Source organism: Oratosquilla oratoria, chromosome 21 (assembly GCF_046742065.1).
Source record: "Oratosquilla oratoria isolate Oo_2021 chromosome 21, ASM4674206v1, whole genome shotgun sequence".
Lineage (NCBI taxonomy): Eukaryota > Metazoa > Arthropoda > Malacostraca > Stomatopoda > Squillidae > Oratosquilla > Oratosquilla oratoria.
This window is the reverse complement of record NC_134797.1, coordinates 30,638,969-30,655,882: the sequence shown is the minus strand read 5'-3', so window position 1 is coordinate 30,655,882 and position 16,914 is coordinate 30,638,969. Positions and strand designations below refer to the sequence as shown.

At 40.7% G+C, this 16,914-nt stretch overlaps 1 protein-coding gene across 2 annotated transcripts in view; it reads left to right on the top strand.

The window, feature by feature from the left end:
* LOC143036820 (beta-galactosidase-1-like protein 2) overlaps positions 1-16,914 on the top strand; it is a 201,591-nt gene that overhangs the window by 14,566 nt on the left and 170,111 nt on the right. For both annotated transcript variants that reach the window (XM_076204615.1, XM_076204614.1), the window contains 4 exons: positions 8,483-8,691; positions 9,996-10,181; positions 13,227-13,368; positions 15,150-15,312. In XM_076204615.1, coding sequence (XP_076060730.1) covers positions 8,498-8,691; positions 9,996-10,181; positions 13,227-13,368; positions 15,150-15,312 — 685 coding nt within the window. In that variant the 5' untranslated portion in view covers positions 8,483-8,497. The remainder of the gene's footprint in view (positions 1-8,482; positions 8,692-9,995; positions 10,182-13,226; positions 13,369-15,149; positions 15,313-16,914) is intronic.

The window sequence follows — 16,914 nt, the reverse complement described above, 5'->3', positions numbered from 1 at the left end:
TTCATGTTCAAGTATTCCAAGGTTTATACTTCGACTCATAGCCTGAGGTCTGCAAGTAGACGTGAAGGCGAAATTATGTAAGAAATGGGTTTTTGTATACTTTTATTTGTTTCTTTTTCTTTTTATATTGTATATTTTATGAATTGTCTTCTGAAGTACGAAAGGAGCATGGGCATACGTTCACGAATCTGTTCGAGTCTCAACAAGATGGGCGTGGGAGGATGTTAAGACCAATTTCCTCGCCCCTAAATAAAACACAAGGGATGGGGTCTGTAAAACGACGCTCTCCTCAGTAAATACATTGATGATGATGATGATAAAATTTTCTTTTAGTTTTATTCTCCTTTTTCTAAGTCTTTTTTTTTTTTTCTTACACCCCTTAATCTCCGTCTTTCTGCTGTTGCTCCTCTTCCTCCTCCTCCTCCTCCTCCTCCTCCTCCTCCTCCTCTTCTCTTAGCACTCCTCTTCCTCCTCCTCCCCCTCCTTTTCCTCCTCTTCTTCTCTGAGCACTCCTCCTCCTCCTCCTCCCCTCCTTTTCCTCCTCTTCTTCTCTTAGCACTCCTCTTCCTACTCCTCCCCCTCCTTTTCCTCCTCTTCTTCTCTGAGCACTCCTCCTCCTCCTCCTCCTCCTCCTCCTCCCTCTTCTTCATGCATCTCTTCTTCCATGCCCCCCCACAGTCATGCCACAACGCATCTTTATTCACTACTCTCTAATTTCTCTTTAATCACTAATTATCACTCTTCCTCCTTCCCACATTCGACTTCTCCTTCCTTCCTTTCATTCTTCATAGAATTCTTTGATTAATCTGTTACTTTCTATTCTTACCATGTGTCCATACCACCTCAGCAGAGCTTTGTTCCCCTATTTATCTACATATGCCTGACTCACAGCATTTAAGTTTATGTCTGGTTCAATCTCATTACATCTTCGAAGGTTATCGGCCGTTCCACCTCCGCCTCTACTACTCTTTCATAAAACTGGCCCCAGTATCCCACAACTCGCATCCATACAGCAGCGTGGTTTCCGGTTAACTCTGAAACTTGACTATTTTCGTCTTCACTGGATTTTTCTTTCTTACCGCAACTTCCCAACTCCACTTATTTTCCTCCATCTAGTATTTCTTGTTCCACTTCTTTCAATGACATAACCATATTCGCTGGTAAATACTCCTATTTACTAGAAACCTAGGATCCATTACTACAATGACGTCCTCCATAAATAAGATTCTGGAAAACAGCAGACGACTATTGAAGGTAGCGAAGTGTTTACCTCTCCAATCTACCTCCCTCTCTTCTTTCCAGTCGTGACATCCCTCCGGACCAGAGTTACGCAGAGGTCATTTATGTTTGGAGACTAACTTTCCAAAACAAAGTATATGTGTAGATTAGCATAATAGAAAAACACCTTTCTTCTCTTCTGTCCTTCTTAGGAATATATTATCTCTTTGACTCCGTAACTTCAGTGCGATGTTGTTGCTAAGGATTAAAGTTGATATTGTTGCCAAGGTGTGAAAGTTGCTTTTGTTCCCATGGATTCTATTGCCGAAAAAACAATAATCTTTTCTTAACGTGTCTCTGTTCATTGTTATTATTACTATCATTATTATTGTTAATATTATTGTTATTGTTATTACTATTTTTATTATCATTATATTACTATTATTATTAGTATTTATTATTATTATTATTATTATTATCATTATTATTATTATTATTATTATTATAATTATAATTACTATTATTTATTTATTTATTTATTTATTGTGAGTGCACTGTCTTCCATCAACGTGGCATCATCATTCTGAAACCAGAGATAAGTTGGAACAGTTTCTCTTGCTTATCACAACAGACTTATCTAATCGCTTACCGCAAATATGTGTACATTGCAGGAATTTCCCAACATGCTGTACATTGTTATGAATTACTAATTTATAATTGTACACAGGCAGATTCCTACATCCTGTGTGTGTGTGTGTGTGCGTGTGTGTGTGTGTAGCAGATCTCTGGGTAGGTCTGAGACCACTCACACTCCACACCTGTGTGTGTGTGTGTGTGTGTGTGTGTGTGTGTGTGTGTGTGTGTGTGTGTGTGTGTGCGCGTGTGTGTGTGTGATTCACTATGATCTTGGATCACTTGTTGGACTCGTGATGGACAGCTATTTCCCTCCCGGAAGAGAGCTCAGAGCTCATATATAATCGATCTATGGGTAGTGCTGTGACCTTACACACACACACACCCCGAACTCCCCACCCACGAGAGTTAGAGTAACGATTCGCAGCTCAGCGTTACTGAAATTATTTCAGCCCTGGGCGGGATTCGAACCCGGAATGCCGTAGTGGCGGCCGGGAACTCTACCACTGCGCCATCGTGTGTGTGTATGTGTGTGTGTGTGTGTGTGTGTGTGTGTGTGTGTGTGTGTGTGTGTGTGTGTAAGATTCACTGTGGTCTTGGATCACGTGTTAGACTTATGAACGACAACAATGATCTTTTCGAAGGAGAGCTCAGAGCTCATACATTCCAATTTATGGATACCATTCTGATCTAACACACATCCCTTTGTCAACAGAAACGATTTGCAGTATTAATGGAGCCTTCACGCCCTGAACGTGACACAAACCATTTTGTAGCGTAGCAGGCTGCAACGCTTACCATTACATTACAACAAGATGTGTTTACCTAACTGTAATATACAAGAAAGAAGTTAAATCCGATGAGATTCTGTCTCTTGTTCAACAACTATCGTGCCTAGATTTGAAATTGCACACATTGCCCGGGCAAATTCCAATGTAGATAACTTCACTGTTAATGTCACAAAGTACATAAAATTTACAAAGACGACTCACTAGCAATATATCTTTATTTCTGAATTGTTTCTGGACAAGTTGATAAACATTTAAAGTGATTGGACGCCATAGGCCGCCATCGGACGCGTTTGGACGCATTTTAGGATGTCCGGGCAATATGTGCTTCGAAGCTGTTTTCGGAGTTAACGCAATTGTATGAAAAGCTATTTGACTTCCTATAGGCAACCTTCCCCTTTATCCTTTACCTTACGAATCATCCTAGGCAAAGTTTTATCTATATCCTGTTTCCTCCAACTCTTATCTCTTCCAATGATAGTAGGCCCAATGCTTTATCTGCATGGCTGGGAACCAATTTGGTCGTGTGTGTGTGTGTGTGTGTGTGTGTTTACCTAGTTGTATTATACGGGAAGGGAGCTATGCTCGTGGTGTCCCGTGTGTGTGTGTGTGTGTGTGTGTGTGTGTGTGTGTGTGTGTGTGTGTGTGTGTGTGTGTGTGTGTGTGTGTGTGTGTGTGTGTGTGTGTGTGTGTGTGTGTGTGTGTGTGTTCTTTGTATTCCTGTATATTAGTTTTTTTTATCTTCTACCATTTTATTTTTATTGTCACCTCTTCCATGCTCTGTGTGTGTGTGTGTGTGTGTGTGTGTGTGTGTGTGTGTGTGTGTGTGGGTGTGTGGGTGCGTGCGTGCGTGTAAATTTCACTATGGTCATTGATCATGTGATTTACTCAGGATCGACAGTCATTACCCTCCCCCCGACCCCAAATGAAAGTTCAAAACCCGTACAGTCCGATCTATGGGGATTGCTGTAACTTAACACACATAACATACGGTTTTTAGTATTTCGAACCCCGAATCCGCAGCGCCGGCAGCCCCTATGTAAGTATTATCTGTATCACAAAATACGCGTCTATTTGCAATCACTTCTCCCTTTGTACGTGAGAGTTGTCAGAGTTGACAAACAAATGCAATAATTGTGAATTGGGAACAGACGGGGGAGGGGGTGGGCCTTTCACGCAGACGCCTTTGCAGACACCTTCTCGGAGCAAAATCCCATCCAACCATTCTTTCGACTCCAAACATCAGGATCGGTCGACCTACAGTCCCATAACGTGGACAATGTCTCTTGGATCTATGTGAGCTCTGTAGGCATCCCTTTCCTACCCTTCATCGAGAGTTATCTCTTGTGAAGATAACCCTTTGAGTGGGGTCAACAACATGGAAGCGTACTACATGCCTGTATAGCCGTTGACATTCACGAATCATGCTGGTAAAGGGGTAAGGCTGAGTCTCACGGATACATGATCATTCCAGAGATACTCCACGATTCTCCGTAGGCACTTGGTACCAAAAAGACGTCATTGTAACCATGAGGGAAAGTCATAAAAATGATCAGATTAATGTTGCTGTCACTAGCGATTTCTATCATGGTTACAATGGCGAAAGCGTGAAAGGGATTTGTTCCGATCCTTACCCCCTGCCACTAGTGGGCTTGGGCCTTGTGTAAAACAGGAACTGGAGTCGCAGATTGGTGAGCTTTTCTATCCTCGGGAATCAGATCAACTCCAGGTTTCAAGGTTCTTATAGTCTCTGTGGTGGAGCGGGTAAAGGATCTGTGAAGGTAATCTTACGGTGACCGAAAGCAGTGGGTTCGAATCCTACATGCGACTCATAATATATATATATATATATATATATATATATATGTGTGTGTGTGTGTGTGTGTGTGTGTGTGTGTGTGTGTGTGTGTGTGTATGTGTGTGTTTGTGTATTTTGGACACATGAAATGACTACATATATATCTATGGCCCTGAGAAAGAGATTACAAAACCCAGAACGGTAGGCTGTTCTTGGATTCCATTGGTTGTTCTGAATAACTCGAATGTTCTAAACATATTTTGCTGAATACTTAGAGCTATTTTCTAATGGATATTGCCTCCAAATACTTAAATTATCACCATCATCATCATCGCCAGTACCATCATTATCGCCATCATCACTAGCATTATCATCTTCATGATGACAATGACTACAGCCATAAATATTTCCATCATCACCGTCAAACTATGATACGACATTCCTGTAAGACATTTTACTGGGGCTGGTTTGCAATTTCGATCCCCGACATTTCCCAATACCACTGAAGTTTTACAATATACATATTGACAGGATTCGAGATGGGGGACCAATATCAAACATGATTTTCCGTCGGGCATCCTTTCGTATTTTATTTGTATTCACTGCGATTCGAAACCTCATTTATCGTCCGACGGTCGTCCCGCTCCCCAAACGGTTCACTTTTGTGTGTGTGTGTGTGTGTGTGTGTGTGTGTGTGTGTGTGTGTGTGTGTGTGTGTGTCGGGCAAATTTTTTTTTTTTTTTTTTTTTTTTTTTTTTTTTTTTTCGTGCAACTTTTATTATTTCAAATCGGTGGTAAACTTTATGAACTGAGTTTTGGCTCCCAGCAAGTGATTTTATTCACCTGAGCTATAAACCCTTCCCCACTTTCCGCCCTTGAAAGTAGATGTTTTAGGATCGCCATACTCCCACCCTTCACTTTGGTGGCATGCTTGTTGATGTTTTTTCCTACTTGTAACAGGTGATTTTTTTTTCTGTACAGGAGAGACACGGGGTGACAGAGCAGTAATACAATAGAATATCAATTTTGCAAAAAATATAAATTTTCAAACTGACACTCATCCCAAGGGGATATCTGGTTCGGTTTGGTTGTGGATCATAGTACAATACGTCTTTTCGCTTTGCTTCGCTTTGCTTCGCTTTGTTCGTACTGTTGATCACTATCATAAGTTTTTACGTCTTCTCATTGAATCAACTCCTGTTTTTGTGATAAATTAGGAATCAATATTTTTACAATGGTAAGCACAAAATGATGACCTTGGGAGCGCTCTCTCTCTCTCTCTCTCTCTCTCTCTCTCTCTCTCTCACACACACACACACACACACACACACACACACACACACACACACACACACACACACACACACACACACACACACACACACACACACACACACACACACACACACACACAGGTAGAGAGAGAGAGATACGGATGAGGGTTAAGTGGGAAAAGTGGCAATAATAATGTGGAAAAGGGAAGGGCTCTATTTTGAAACTGGTGACCAAGCAGACCCAAGAGGCGAAAATGTCGTTCGGGAAAGAAGGCGAAATCGTGAAAAGAGAATTAAAGAATAGATCACGGAGTACGACAGTGTATACAATTACAGACGTGCTTCCGACGCAGCGTACCGTGGAATGGAGGGTGTACTATATCCAAGATAACAATTAATGACTTAGCAAACTGAAATGAACAGTTAGGTTCTTTAGGTTACTTTGCAGTGAGACTTTTGAGAATTCGTGAACACGATTTAAGTACCACGTCACCAGCAAACAGTGCTACACTGTGGTGTATCAGATTTGTGTGCACGCATCTGTAAAGACTATGAGGCGTGAGGATATGGAAATGATCCAGAAAAGAACAATAACAATACATACGCTGGCGAAAATCACCAGGAATATATAGATACGTTTTCTTTCGAATAGGGCGGAGACTCAGAGAAACTGTTATATGCTTGATGTTAAAGCACTGACAACATCAGAACTGATCATATTTACAGAGAGAGAAAATAGACAAGTATGAACATAACAAGAACGATAAGGGCAAGGAAATGATCCAAAGATAAACAGGAGTAATAGGCAAAATAATAGTAAAAGGATAAAGACGAAGACTTGGGTGATAGACGTTGGCGTGGCCGGGGCGAACTAGAGGGTAATGGAGGGCATCTGTGTATAAGAAAAAATATACTAAGCAATATTGTGGCAGGTCGTACTCTCTCTCAACACCCTATCTAAAACCTAGCCTCATAAATTGAAAGCTTTCAAATGAACTCCTCAAATTCGCCAGTGGTCAGACTTTACCATATCAAGAAACCATAGAGGAATTCTACAAAAGACCAAAAACCGAACCACTCAATATCAGATTCTGAACTAGAGGACAAAACACAACCGCGTGTATGTCGGACAAGAAGCCTACTCTAAGACCAAAGTCTCAGCCACAAAAATATACAGCTGCCAGTTTCACTGATTAACCAACACAATTGGAAATCTATACACAGGCTAGCTGGCTTATCTCACTATATACGTATGACAATAATAATATAAGATAAGGTCGTCCCCACTTTCCTAACCCACATCACTTCCTTTCTGACTCAGACCTCCCAAAAACTATTTCTATTTTCTTGTCATTGACCAGTCTTATTTGATTTCACCGTATGTCATATGTGTGTATGTCATATGTGTGTTAGCAAAAAAATTTACGCAACCCGAATGGATTTCTCCTCGTCCTCTCCTATATATGGGGGGACGGAGAGGGGGGGTCGCCGAATTAATGAAGCGGCCTTGCTGTGAATGTGCTGTGTCTTGCGACACTGCTTCTGACCCGGGGGAGTGGACAGGGTGCAGGGATGACCCGTCATCTAGGAGGTGCTAAGATGGGAGGGAGGGTGGAGGGGTGTGGAGTGTTTTCGGGGATGGAATGGGTGGGAATGATTTTATGCCTTTTCCTTTTTGGCTACCTCCCTAGTAAGGGGGAAAAAGCCTTGGTATATATATGTATGTATGTATGTATGTATGTCATATCGTTCAGTGCACAACATTCGTTAAAAAATATACAGCCCTGTAAACATAGGACTTCTTTATGCATAATTAAATCAAAATGCTGTAGAAAAAAATCTGGGATAGTGATAGCGCCGTTGTTAAGGTATATCTCAACTGCATAGTAATTAGGACGTCATAATAGTAGGCCACGCCAATTTATTGGAACTATACTCGATAAACTCTGCAGAAATAGTTTTACAAAACTACATAAATTTAATCATGTCCTTTAAGACGTGTATAGCAGTAATAAAAATATCTAAGTCTAATTATTGTTTTTAGAGATACAATTATTGATTACATAAATAGTATTCTTTCAATTGCCCAATCATTATTATATTTTTATATTTAATATATAATATAGCAATTTGTGTTATTCTCAATGTACAATAAGCCCTGCAGAACTAGAGCTTTCCACAATTTTCCAATCAGTTTCACGGAATTTCCATTTTTTTATCTTAAGGCTATTGACCCATAAGGGGGTCATTAAGCCTGGTGTGAACCTGCAATCCAGTTTAATTTACCATTACAATTTCCACAACAGTCCTGTTATGTGCAAATAAAACATTACTTTGTCAATAAGGAAACAGTCATTGAGTCTGCAGTGATATATAAGCGCCTGGCGCTGTGTGTTATAACATAAGAACATAAGAATGAAGGAGACTGCAAGAGATCATAAGGCCTACACAAGGCAGCTCCATATCCATCACCACCTGTCATCCCCATCCATATGTGAGTGCGCGCGTGTGCACGCTAGGCATCGAAGGGAGTTTATTCCTGACCGGTTTCGCTTAAAGCTTCTGAAGAAGCTGTAAGCGAAACCGGTCAGGAATAAACTTGGCCCTAGACCCGTGTCTTTCTCTTCCTCCTTCCTCATACATAGATACATGCATACACACATATACATATCATTGCTGAAATTTTGAGTCTCCATAGTTACTCTTATATGATTTCCAAATTCTGCTGTGAATTTTTGAAGTACAACATGTCTTTGGTTTGTATTTCACAGGGAGGCTCTACTGCAATGACGTTCTACGATTACTACGCCCCTGGGGGTCAGGTCTCCACCGGGCTGGTTGGCGAGGGAGATACCTTTAAGCTCAACGGGAAGGAGATTCTGATCGTTTCCGGAGCTGCCCACTACTTCCGGATACACCCGGATTACTGGAGGGACACTCTCAAGAAACTCCGGGCGGCAGGACTCAACGCTGTCGAAACGTGAGTTGAATTCGGGATTAAGTGATGTATAATCACGAAGAACCCACAGTCGGAGTAAAAGGAAACTTTAGAAGAAAGTGTAACTTCTATATTTCGGCTGATAGCTATAGCCCTCTTCAGGAAAGTACAGATTACAAGAATTAGCAGAGACATAAGTACAATTGAGATGTGAGTAGAAGGGGAACACGCAGAGCTATAACAGGACGATCCGTCACGCAGGGCGGAGTCAGAGGTGAGGGGATGTGTGGGTGGAGGTATGAGGTCAGGAGGGCAGCGGGCTGGAAGCGAGGTCAGGAGGGTGATAATTCTTAACCAAGCGGCTCACAGCTAGCCGTGAGATTATGTCCGGGGACCATTGACCTTTGGAGATGTTCAAGTTCGGACATTCTTCGATTAAGGCCGATTCAACAATTTTTCTTCTAAAACTACAGTTGGACTTAAACAAAATTTTGGCCTTGTCCCAGTCAAGACTGTGATTTTTGGTACTGACGTGTTGGAATACAGCGGAATTTTCCTGGGCATACCTAATGGATCTTTTGTGCTCCATTAACCTGGTGTTAAGATCCCTTCCGGTTTGACCAAGGTACACCAAATCACAATCTTTACAAGGAAGGCTATACACTCCTGGGGACTCATTTCCCTTAAATCTTTGTTGAACATTAACAATTTGTTTGTGAACCGTGTTAGGATAATGGTAGGCAACTGTGAGCCGCTTGTTGGGAATTAATTTAAAAGAAGAACTGATGGAGTTACAATAGGGGATTTTTAAAACGTCTTTAAAAGAGGGTTGTGTGGTGGGAACAGAATTTTTAAGGTGGCTGGCTCTAGCCTTGCTGAGGGCCTGATCCAAGAACCAGGACGGGTATGCCAAATTATATATATATATATACATATATATATATATATATGCATATATATACAGTATATATATATGCATATATATATATATATATATATATGCTGTGACACTGTGACAAGTTGATGAAGGTGGAGAAAGAAGTCACGGGGCTAGTTCCGAGTTTTTGAGTTTATTCCTGACCGGTTTCGCTTTATGCTTCTGAAGAAGCATAGAACGCGAGCGCGCACACACACACACACACACACATACACACACACACACACACACACACACATATATATATATATATATATATATATATATATACGTATGTATGTACTGTACATGGAAATTAATTAGATTTTAGTATGTTATGAGCTATCCTTGCTGACCGGGAAAAGTTATCTCGGAAAAAAAAAACCATCCTTTTGTTTTGATCCGATTTAATCCTGCTCCTTCTCCTCAGGTATGTCGCATGGAACCTGCACGAGCCTCGGCAGGGGGTATTCGACTATGGCCAGCTGGACGAGGACATGTCGCCTTTCCTCGATCTGGTCTCCTACATTCGCATGGCTCAGGAGGAAGACCTGTTTGTCATCCTCCGTCCAGGTCCTTACATCTGCTCCGAGTGGGACTTTGGCGGGTTACCCAGGTAAGAAATAAAGTAGATCGATTTATTTATTAATTTTCATTCAATTCTATGTATTCCTAGGTTAGACGCTGGGTGAGTTTTTATTTATGTATTTGTTTGTTTGCTTGTTTTGTTGGTTTTATGCACTCCAAATTGCAATTTTAGGATCTAGATTCTAGAACCAAATTGATATGAAATAACAACTGTGTTGGATAAGAAGAAATGAAATAGATGATATCCATATATTTCGATCACGGACTGTGATCCTCTTCAGTGGAATACAGAGTAGTGGAGCAAAAGGCATGTCTTATATACAGAGAAAAAAGAAGGAACATGCCTTTTGCTCCACTACTCTGTATTCCACTGAAGAGGATCACAGTCCGTGATCGAAATATATAGATATCATCTATTTCATTTCTTCTTATCCAACACAGTGGGTTCTTGTTGAAATTTACGAATGTGTTACGACATTACTTTGTAGCTAATATGAAATAACATGCGGATGGAAGAAAGAAAACTTTTTAGAAAATGGATGTAGGGGAGACTATAAGAAAAGCCGTCTGCTTCAGATTTTTCACTGCGATCTGAAGTCTCTGTGACACGCGAATGTATTCTAAAAACATTTTCTGAGTCCGTGGGTAATGGTGATGGCTTCAAGCATAGCTCATCACCTCAATACATACACCGTTCACCCATATATCAGTTATATGAATAATCATATACAGCAATCGCGGTGGAAATAGCAACCGTGATCGCAATTAAATCGCAACAGAAATGCTAATAGTAATCAAAAGACGACAATCGTCATTCTATCGCAATCACGATAACTGTATTCTTCATCACAGCCACAGTCTCGGTCTCGTTGTTTATCATATTCATAATCACAATGATTTATCGAATCTTAATATGGGACTGCACGGACAGAAGCAGTTGTGTTGGTTGCATTGGAGAAAACTATTTACATCAGAAAGGTCAGGAAAGTGATGGTAATTAATGGGAATAACAATGATACTGTTGTTTGCATTAGAGATGGAGGAATTTAAGATAAAAGGGAGGAATGGTGTTGATAATAGTAGGGGAATAGTAGTGATGACAAGAGTTGTGATGACAAGAGTTGTGATGATGGTCGTTTATTTTTTCGAATACAGGGGATGTTGTCATTGTTGGAAATAGCGATGGTGATAGTAATTTAACCGATGATGTTGACTCTCGTAACAAGAAATGTGATGATAGTGATAACTGTGACGTAGGGGATATTATTGATGAAACTGAGAAGGGATGAAGACAAATTTAATGTCGTTAATAATGATGACATTAATTCTGTGTCTTTGATGACGGCGATGGTGGTAATGGAGACGACGAAGATGGTGATATTGGAAGATGATATGGTGATAGATAGAGTGGTGGACAGCAACAAATTCCGCGAAATATAAGTTGTAATTAGCTAAGCTACGCTAAACTAAAGTTATTTAAACTAAGGCTATGCGAAGCTAAGTTAGCTTGAACTAAACTAAGCTCAGCTAAGCTAACCTAATATAATATAGCTAACCTAACTTGACCTACCTTAATCCCCATCCCTTAAGAAAAAGGGATTCCCCTACTCTTTATTTTATTAAATTTATTACTTGTTTATTTGTTTGTTTATGTATTTCTACCGTTCTACCTTGCTGGGCAGCGGTACCAAATTTGTTGAAGCTGATTTTGAATCAATTGCCCTCTTGTTTCCTCATTAATTTTATCAGCTCATTAATCTGTTTATTGAATATCTAATTTATCTGTTCGTTAATTAATTTATGTATTATTAATTTATTTTTTAATTAATTAATGAATTTGTTTACCTGTTTTGTAGTTTTACCACGCTACGCTATGGTACAAAGTTAATTAGAATCAATCTCCTTTTTTTTAATATATATTTTTATTTATTTATTTATCTATTTTATCTATCTATTTATTTATTTATTTTTTACTTTCCACAACAGAATATTAAGCTGTCTTTGAATGGTGTAAGTTATTACTCCCTTTTACCATTTATTTGTAAAAACAAATCCTAATTTGTCTCTTTGCCCTACCACTTCTGATGCTTTATCCTCCCTTCTCTGTTCTCCTTCCAATATATTTCTTCTTCGACTTCTCTCGATTGTTCTTTTTTATATTCACTGTTTTTTCCTTATTTCTGTTTTTTATTGTTCCTCTTTCTTTTTTCTCTCTTCAACCACTTTCTTTTTTCGTCTCTCTCTCTCTCTCTCTCTCTCTCCCTCGATCTCGATCTCTTCCTCTTTCTTTCTCTCCCCCTCTATCTCTCTCTCTCTCTCTCTCTCTCTCTCTCTCTCTCTCTCTCTCTCTCTCTCTCTCTCTCTCTCTCTCTCTCTCTCTCTCTCTCTCTCTCCCTCTATCTCTCTCTCTCTCTCTCTCTCTCTCTCTCTCTCTCTCTCTCTCTCTCTCTCTCTCTCTCTCTCTCTCTCTCTCTCTCTCTCTATCTCTCTCTCTCTCTCTCTCTCTCTCTCTCTTTATTTTCGTTTCTCTTTCCACCTCTGTTATTATTTTCTCCTTTCACTTTACTTTATTCATATTTTCCTTTTCCCTTTCATCTCTCGTCTCAGTCACACCATCTTCGCGCTTTCTTCAATTGCCGCTTTCTCTCTGAACTTTTTCTTTCAATCCTTCGTCCGTAACTGTCCAAGCCCGTGCCCTCCCCGCCAACCCCAATGACAAACCTTTCCTTCCTTGCAAAAAATCTTCCGTAACAACTCAATTCCTCCGCCCCCCCCCTCCCCCCCAACGTGGGATATTGAATGAATAAGTTTTATTCAGTTAATGATTCAGGAGCTTTAGAGATGCCTCTACGGGTCAGAGTTACGTAGCATTATTTTGTGATCGGAGAGTGGTTTCCACTGAAAAAAAAGAATGCTGAAGACGTCTACTGTCCTTTGTTTTTTTGTTAACTTCTTAAATTTCTCTTGCAACACCTCTGTGACTCTGCATTTTCGGTGTGAAGTCATCCTCAAGGATAGAAGCGCTGGATATCTCTGCCGAGGTACTGACTCCTTGTACCGCTTCCTTCCACAGCTGGTTACTGAGGGACCCGACGATGCATGTGCGGACCTACTACGAGGGCTTCCGCAACGCGGCCGCCAAGTTCCTCAACGATCTCTTCCCCCGAGTCGTCGATCTTCAGTTCACCCGGGGCGGACCGATCATTGCCGTGCAGGTCAGTAACCTCGTCTCCTCAAACTATTCGTTAACACAAAGGATTTACAAAGGCGGGGCACGCCGACAGGAGACCCTTTGGTCCATATCTAGGTCGGATGCGAAAATAAATCATAATAATAGAAAATGAATAAACAGAAACCATAATTATGTAAATAACAAATAAAATACATAAATGAATGCATAGGTATAGTTAGATAATAAACAAACAGGCAAATAGCGAAAAATAATGAATTGACACATAACCAATAATAAACGAAAATCAAAACAGACAAATGATAACAAAACAAAAACAAATGATATGAAATAAGTTATAATCATTACACTGTACGTGCTTGAGTGGGCCCTAGCCATCAACTCGGAGGCCAAACTGTCTCGAACTTCGTCCTGAATCGAGCTTGTTTTGATATGCAAACAACACTTTTTTTTTTTTTTTTTTTTTTTTTTTTTTGGAAGCACTTCTCTCCGTAGGGAATAAAATCACACCGAAGACTTGGTAAAAGAAATGTTTAAGGAAGGTGATAAGAAAATGGTGAAATGGAAATTAAAAGTGACCGGCATTGTCTTTTGAGTTAAGATTATTCTCTAATCATAAAATAACGACTTTGGTCTGTAAGGAACTTAACAAAAGTCCCTAAAATACCGACTGCATATAGACTTTGTTCCAACAAGTGAGTGTCATCTTTATCGAAAGGAGAAATAACTTCTTAATGAAAATGAATAAGAATATCGAAGGTAATAACTCACATCCAGTGAAATGTGCAACACGTTTTTCATTCATTTATCTGTTTTCTGAAACCAAAAGTTTTTCCTTTGAGAATCAGAAAACGGAATGAAAGGATGGAAACAGTTAGGAAAGAGACATTTGCTTTTAACCTTGACGCAGGAAAGACGAACTTAATGCAGGATGCTAAATCGATGACGTTTTGTTCTTGTGCAAGTATAGTTTCAGTAAAACGTTAATATAAAGAGAAATGTAAGGGAGCTGTTTAGTCTGAGAATTCCGCCCCCTTCCTCACCCCCCAAAAGAAAATAAGTATGAAGTTGGTCTGAAGACATCGATAAACAGATAAAGGAATATGACATTTTTCTTTGAACCTTTTTGGTATGAAAAATCTTCATCCAAAGAACTTATTTACATGTCACCAAATTATGATAAATATTCTTACTGTTACGACAGGGCCTAAGCACGTCTGTTACCAATTGTACTACAAAGGGTTAAAAGGGTTACTAAGTCCAAGCACAAACTGAGACGCAGCCGACACAGACGACGTAGGCAACGCAGCACAGAGCAAAGTCAGATTCCTGTTGCTGAATTGAAGTCCAGTTTGAATTTCTATCTCAATTGAAATGCTGAGGTAGTACATCTAGAAGCATTTCGAGTGAGAGAGACGTTCAGACTCTACTGTAACAAGAGGTCTGCCGTTGGTTTATGCTGCCTCACCTGCATCCCGGTCTGTGCTAAAGCGGCCCATACACGATCAATTATATTGCTCAATTTCATTGTCAATACTCTGAATTGACAATTAAATTGACTGTGTATGGGCGATATATTGCCCATACACAATTAAATTGACCGTATATGGGCGATATATCGCCCATACACGGTCAATTTGTCAATTCAGAGTATTGACAATGAAATTGCGCAATATAATTGATCGTGTATGGGCCGCTTAAGGCCCGAAATATTTATCACAACGACATCGATATACACATGTCACCAAATCTTACGTTCCCGATACGAGGACTTCACTAGAATACGTCTTCCTTCCTCAAAAACAGATTGAAAACGAATACGGCAGCTTTGGATATCAGGACAACCCTCGTGACAAAATGTACCTCAGGTTCCTCGAGGAAAACTTCAAAGCCAACGGCATGGGGGAGTCGCTCTTCTTCACTTCGGACAGTACAACCATCCATCAGGACCTCGGAGCGACCAAGGGAGGTAAGCAGACCAGTGTGGAAAATGCTTCATGTATGGGTGGTATGGAGGGGATATAGAACGCAATGCACGCACACACACACACACACACACACACACACACACACACACACACACACACACACACACACACACACACACACACACACACACACACACACACACACGACTCGGTGGCGCGGTTGGTAGAGTCCCAAACTGTCACTACGGCGGTCCGGGTTCGAATCCTGCCCAGGGCTGAAAATAATTTCAGTATCACTGCGCTTCGAGTCGTTACTCCAACTCTCGTGGGCGGGGAGTTGGGTGTGTGCGTGTAAGGTCAAAGCATTACCCATAGATAGGTCATACGAGCTCTGAGCTCTCTTCCGGGAGGGAAATAGCTGTCGATCACGAGTCCAACACGTGATCCAAAGACCAAGGTGAATCACACACACACGCACTACGGCTCCACGCGGCGCAGTGGCAGCGTTCGCAACCGCTACTCTAGCGGCCCGAGTTTGAATCCTGCTCAGGGCTAAACTAATTTCAGTATCGTTGCGATGCGAGCCGTTACTTCAGCTGTCGTGGGCGGGGAGTTGTGTGTGTGTGTGTGTGTGTGTGTGTGTGTGTGTGTGTGTGTGTGTGTGTGTGTGTGTGTGTGTGTGTGTGTAAGGTCACAGCATAACCCATAGATCGGTCATGTATGAGCTCTGAGCTCTTATTCGGGAGGGTGAAAGCTGTGGATCACGGGTCCGACACGTGATCCAAGACCATGGTAAATCACACACACACACACACACACACACACACACACACACACACACACACACACACACACACACACACACACACACACACACACACACACACACACACACACACACACACACACAATGATATGAAAGTGGGACATGTGGAGAGCATTATGGAAACAATGATGTTCGGATGTAGGGTCATAGCAGTAGAACTGGACTGATTGAGAAAGGCATGGAGAAGAACAGGAAAGGGTAATTTGTCGTGTAGGGCGATGACATAGCTGGAGAACTTGGAAAATGTACGGAGGAAACAGTAACGGGACAAATACTAATAAAATGGGTCAAGTATGTGAAGATGAATGAAAACTATCCGTGTGGACGCAAGAATCTGGAAATGCTTTTCCACCTATATTTCCTTGAAGAATACATTATACATACACATACATGCAAAGTAGACCACTTGGAAAAAAGAAACTAACGAAGCAGAGCGCTTTCGTATATTACATGTTGCACTGAAGATGTAATATACGAAAGCGCTCTGTTTCGTTAGCTTCTTTTTTCCAAGTGGTCTACTTTGCACAAGTGAACACACGTACCCGTGTTCTTATTAGCATACACATACATATACCAAAGGCTTTTTCCCCCTTACACGGGGGGGTAGCCATGCAATATTCTTTTGGAGGATTTGTAATATATTTCAATATCTTCTGAACTTTTAACCAAATAAACTTTCGTCAAAGAAAAACAAACAAAAACTAATAAGCTTTGAAATGAAATATATTTGAGTTTTAATTTTACAGTTAAACTTAGGCTCCAGGCAGTGCTTTCGTCCAATTGCATATATTAACCGCTTATATCGATCGTTCTCTCT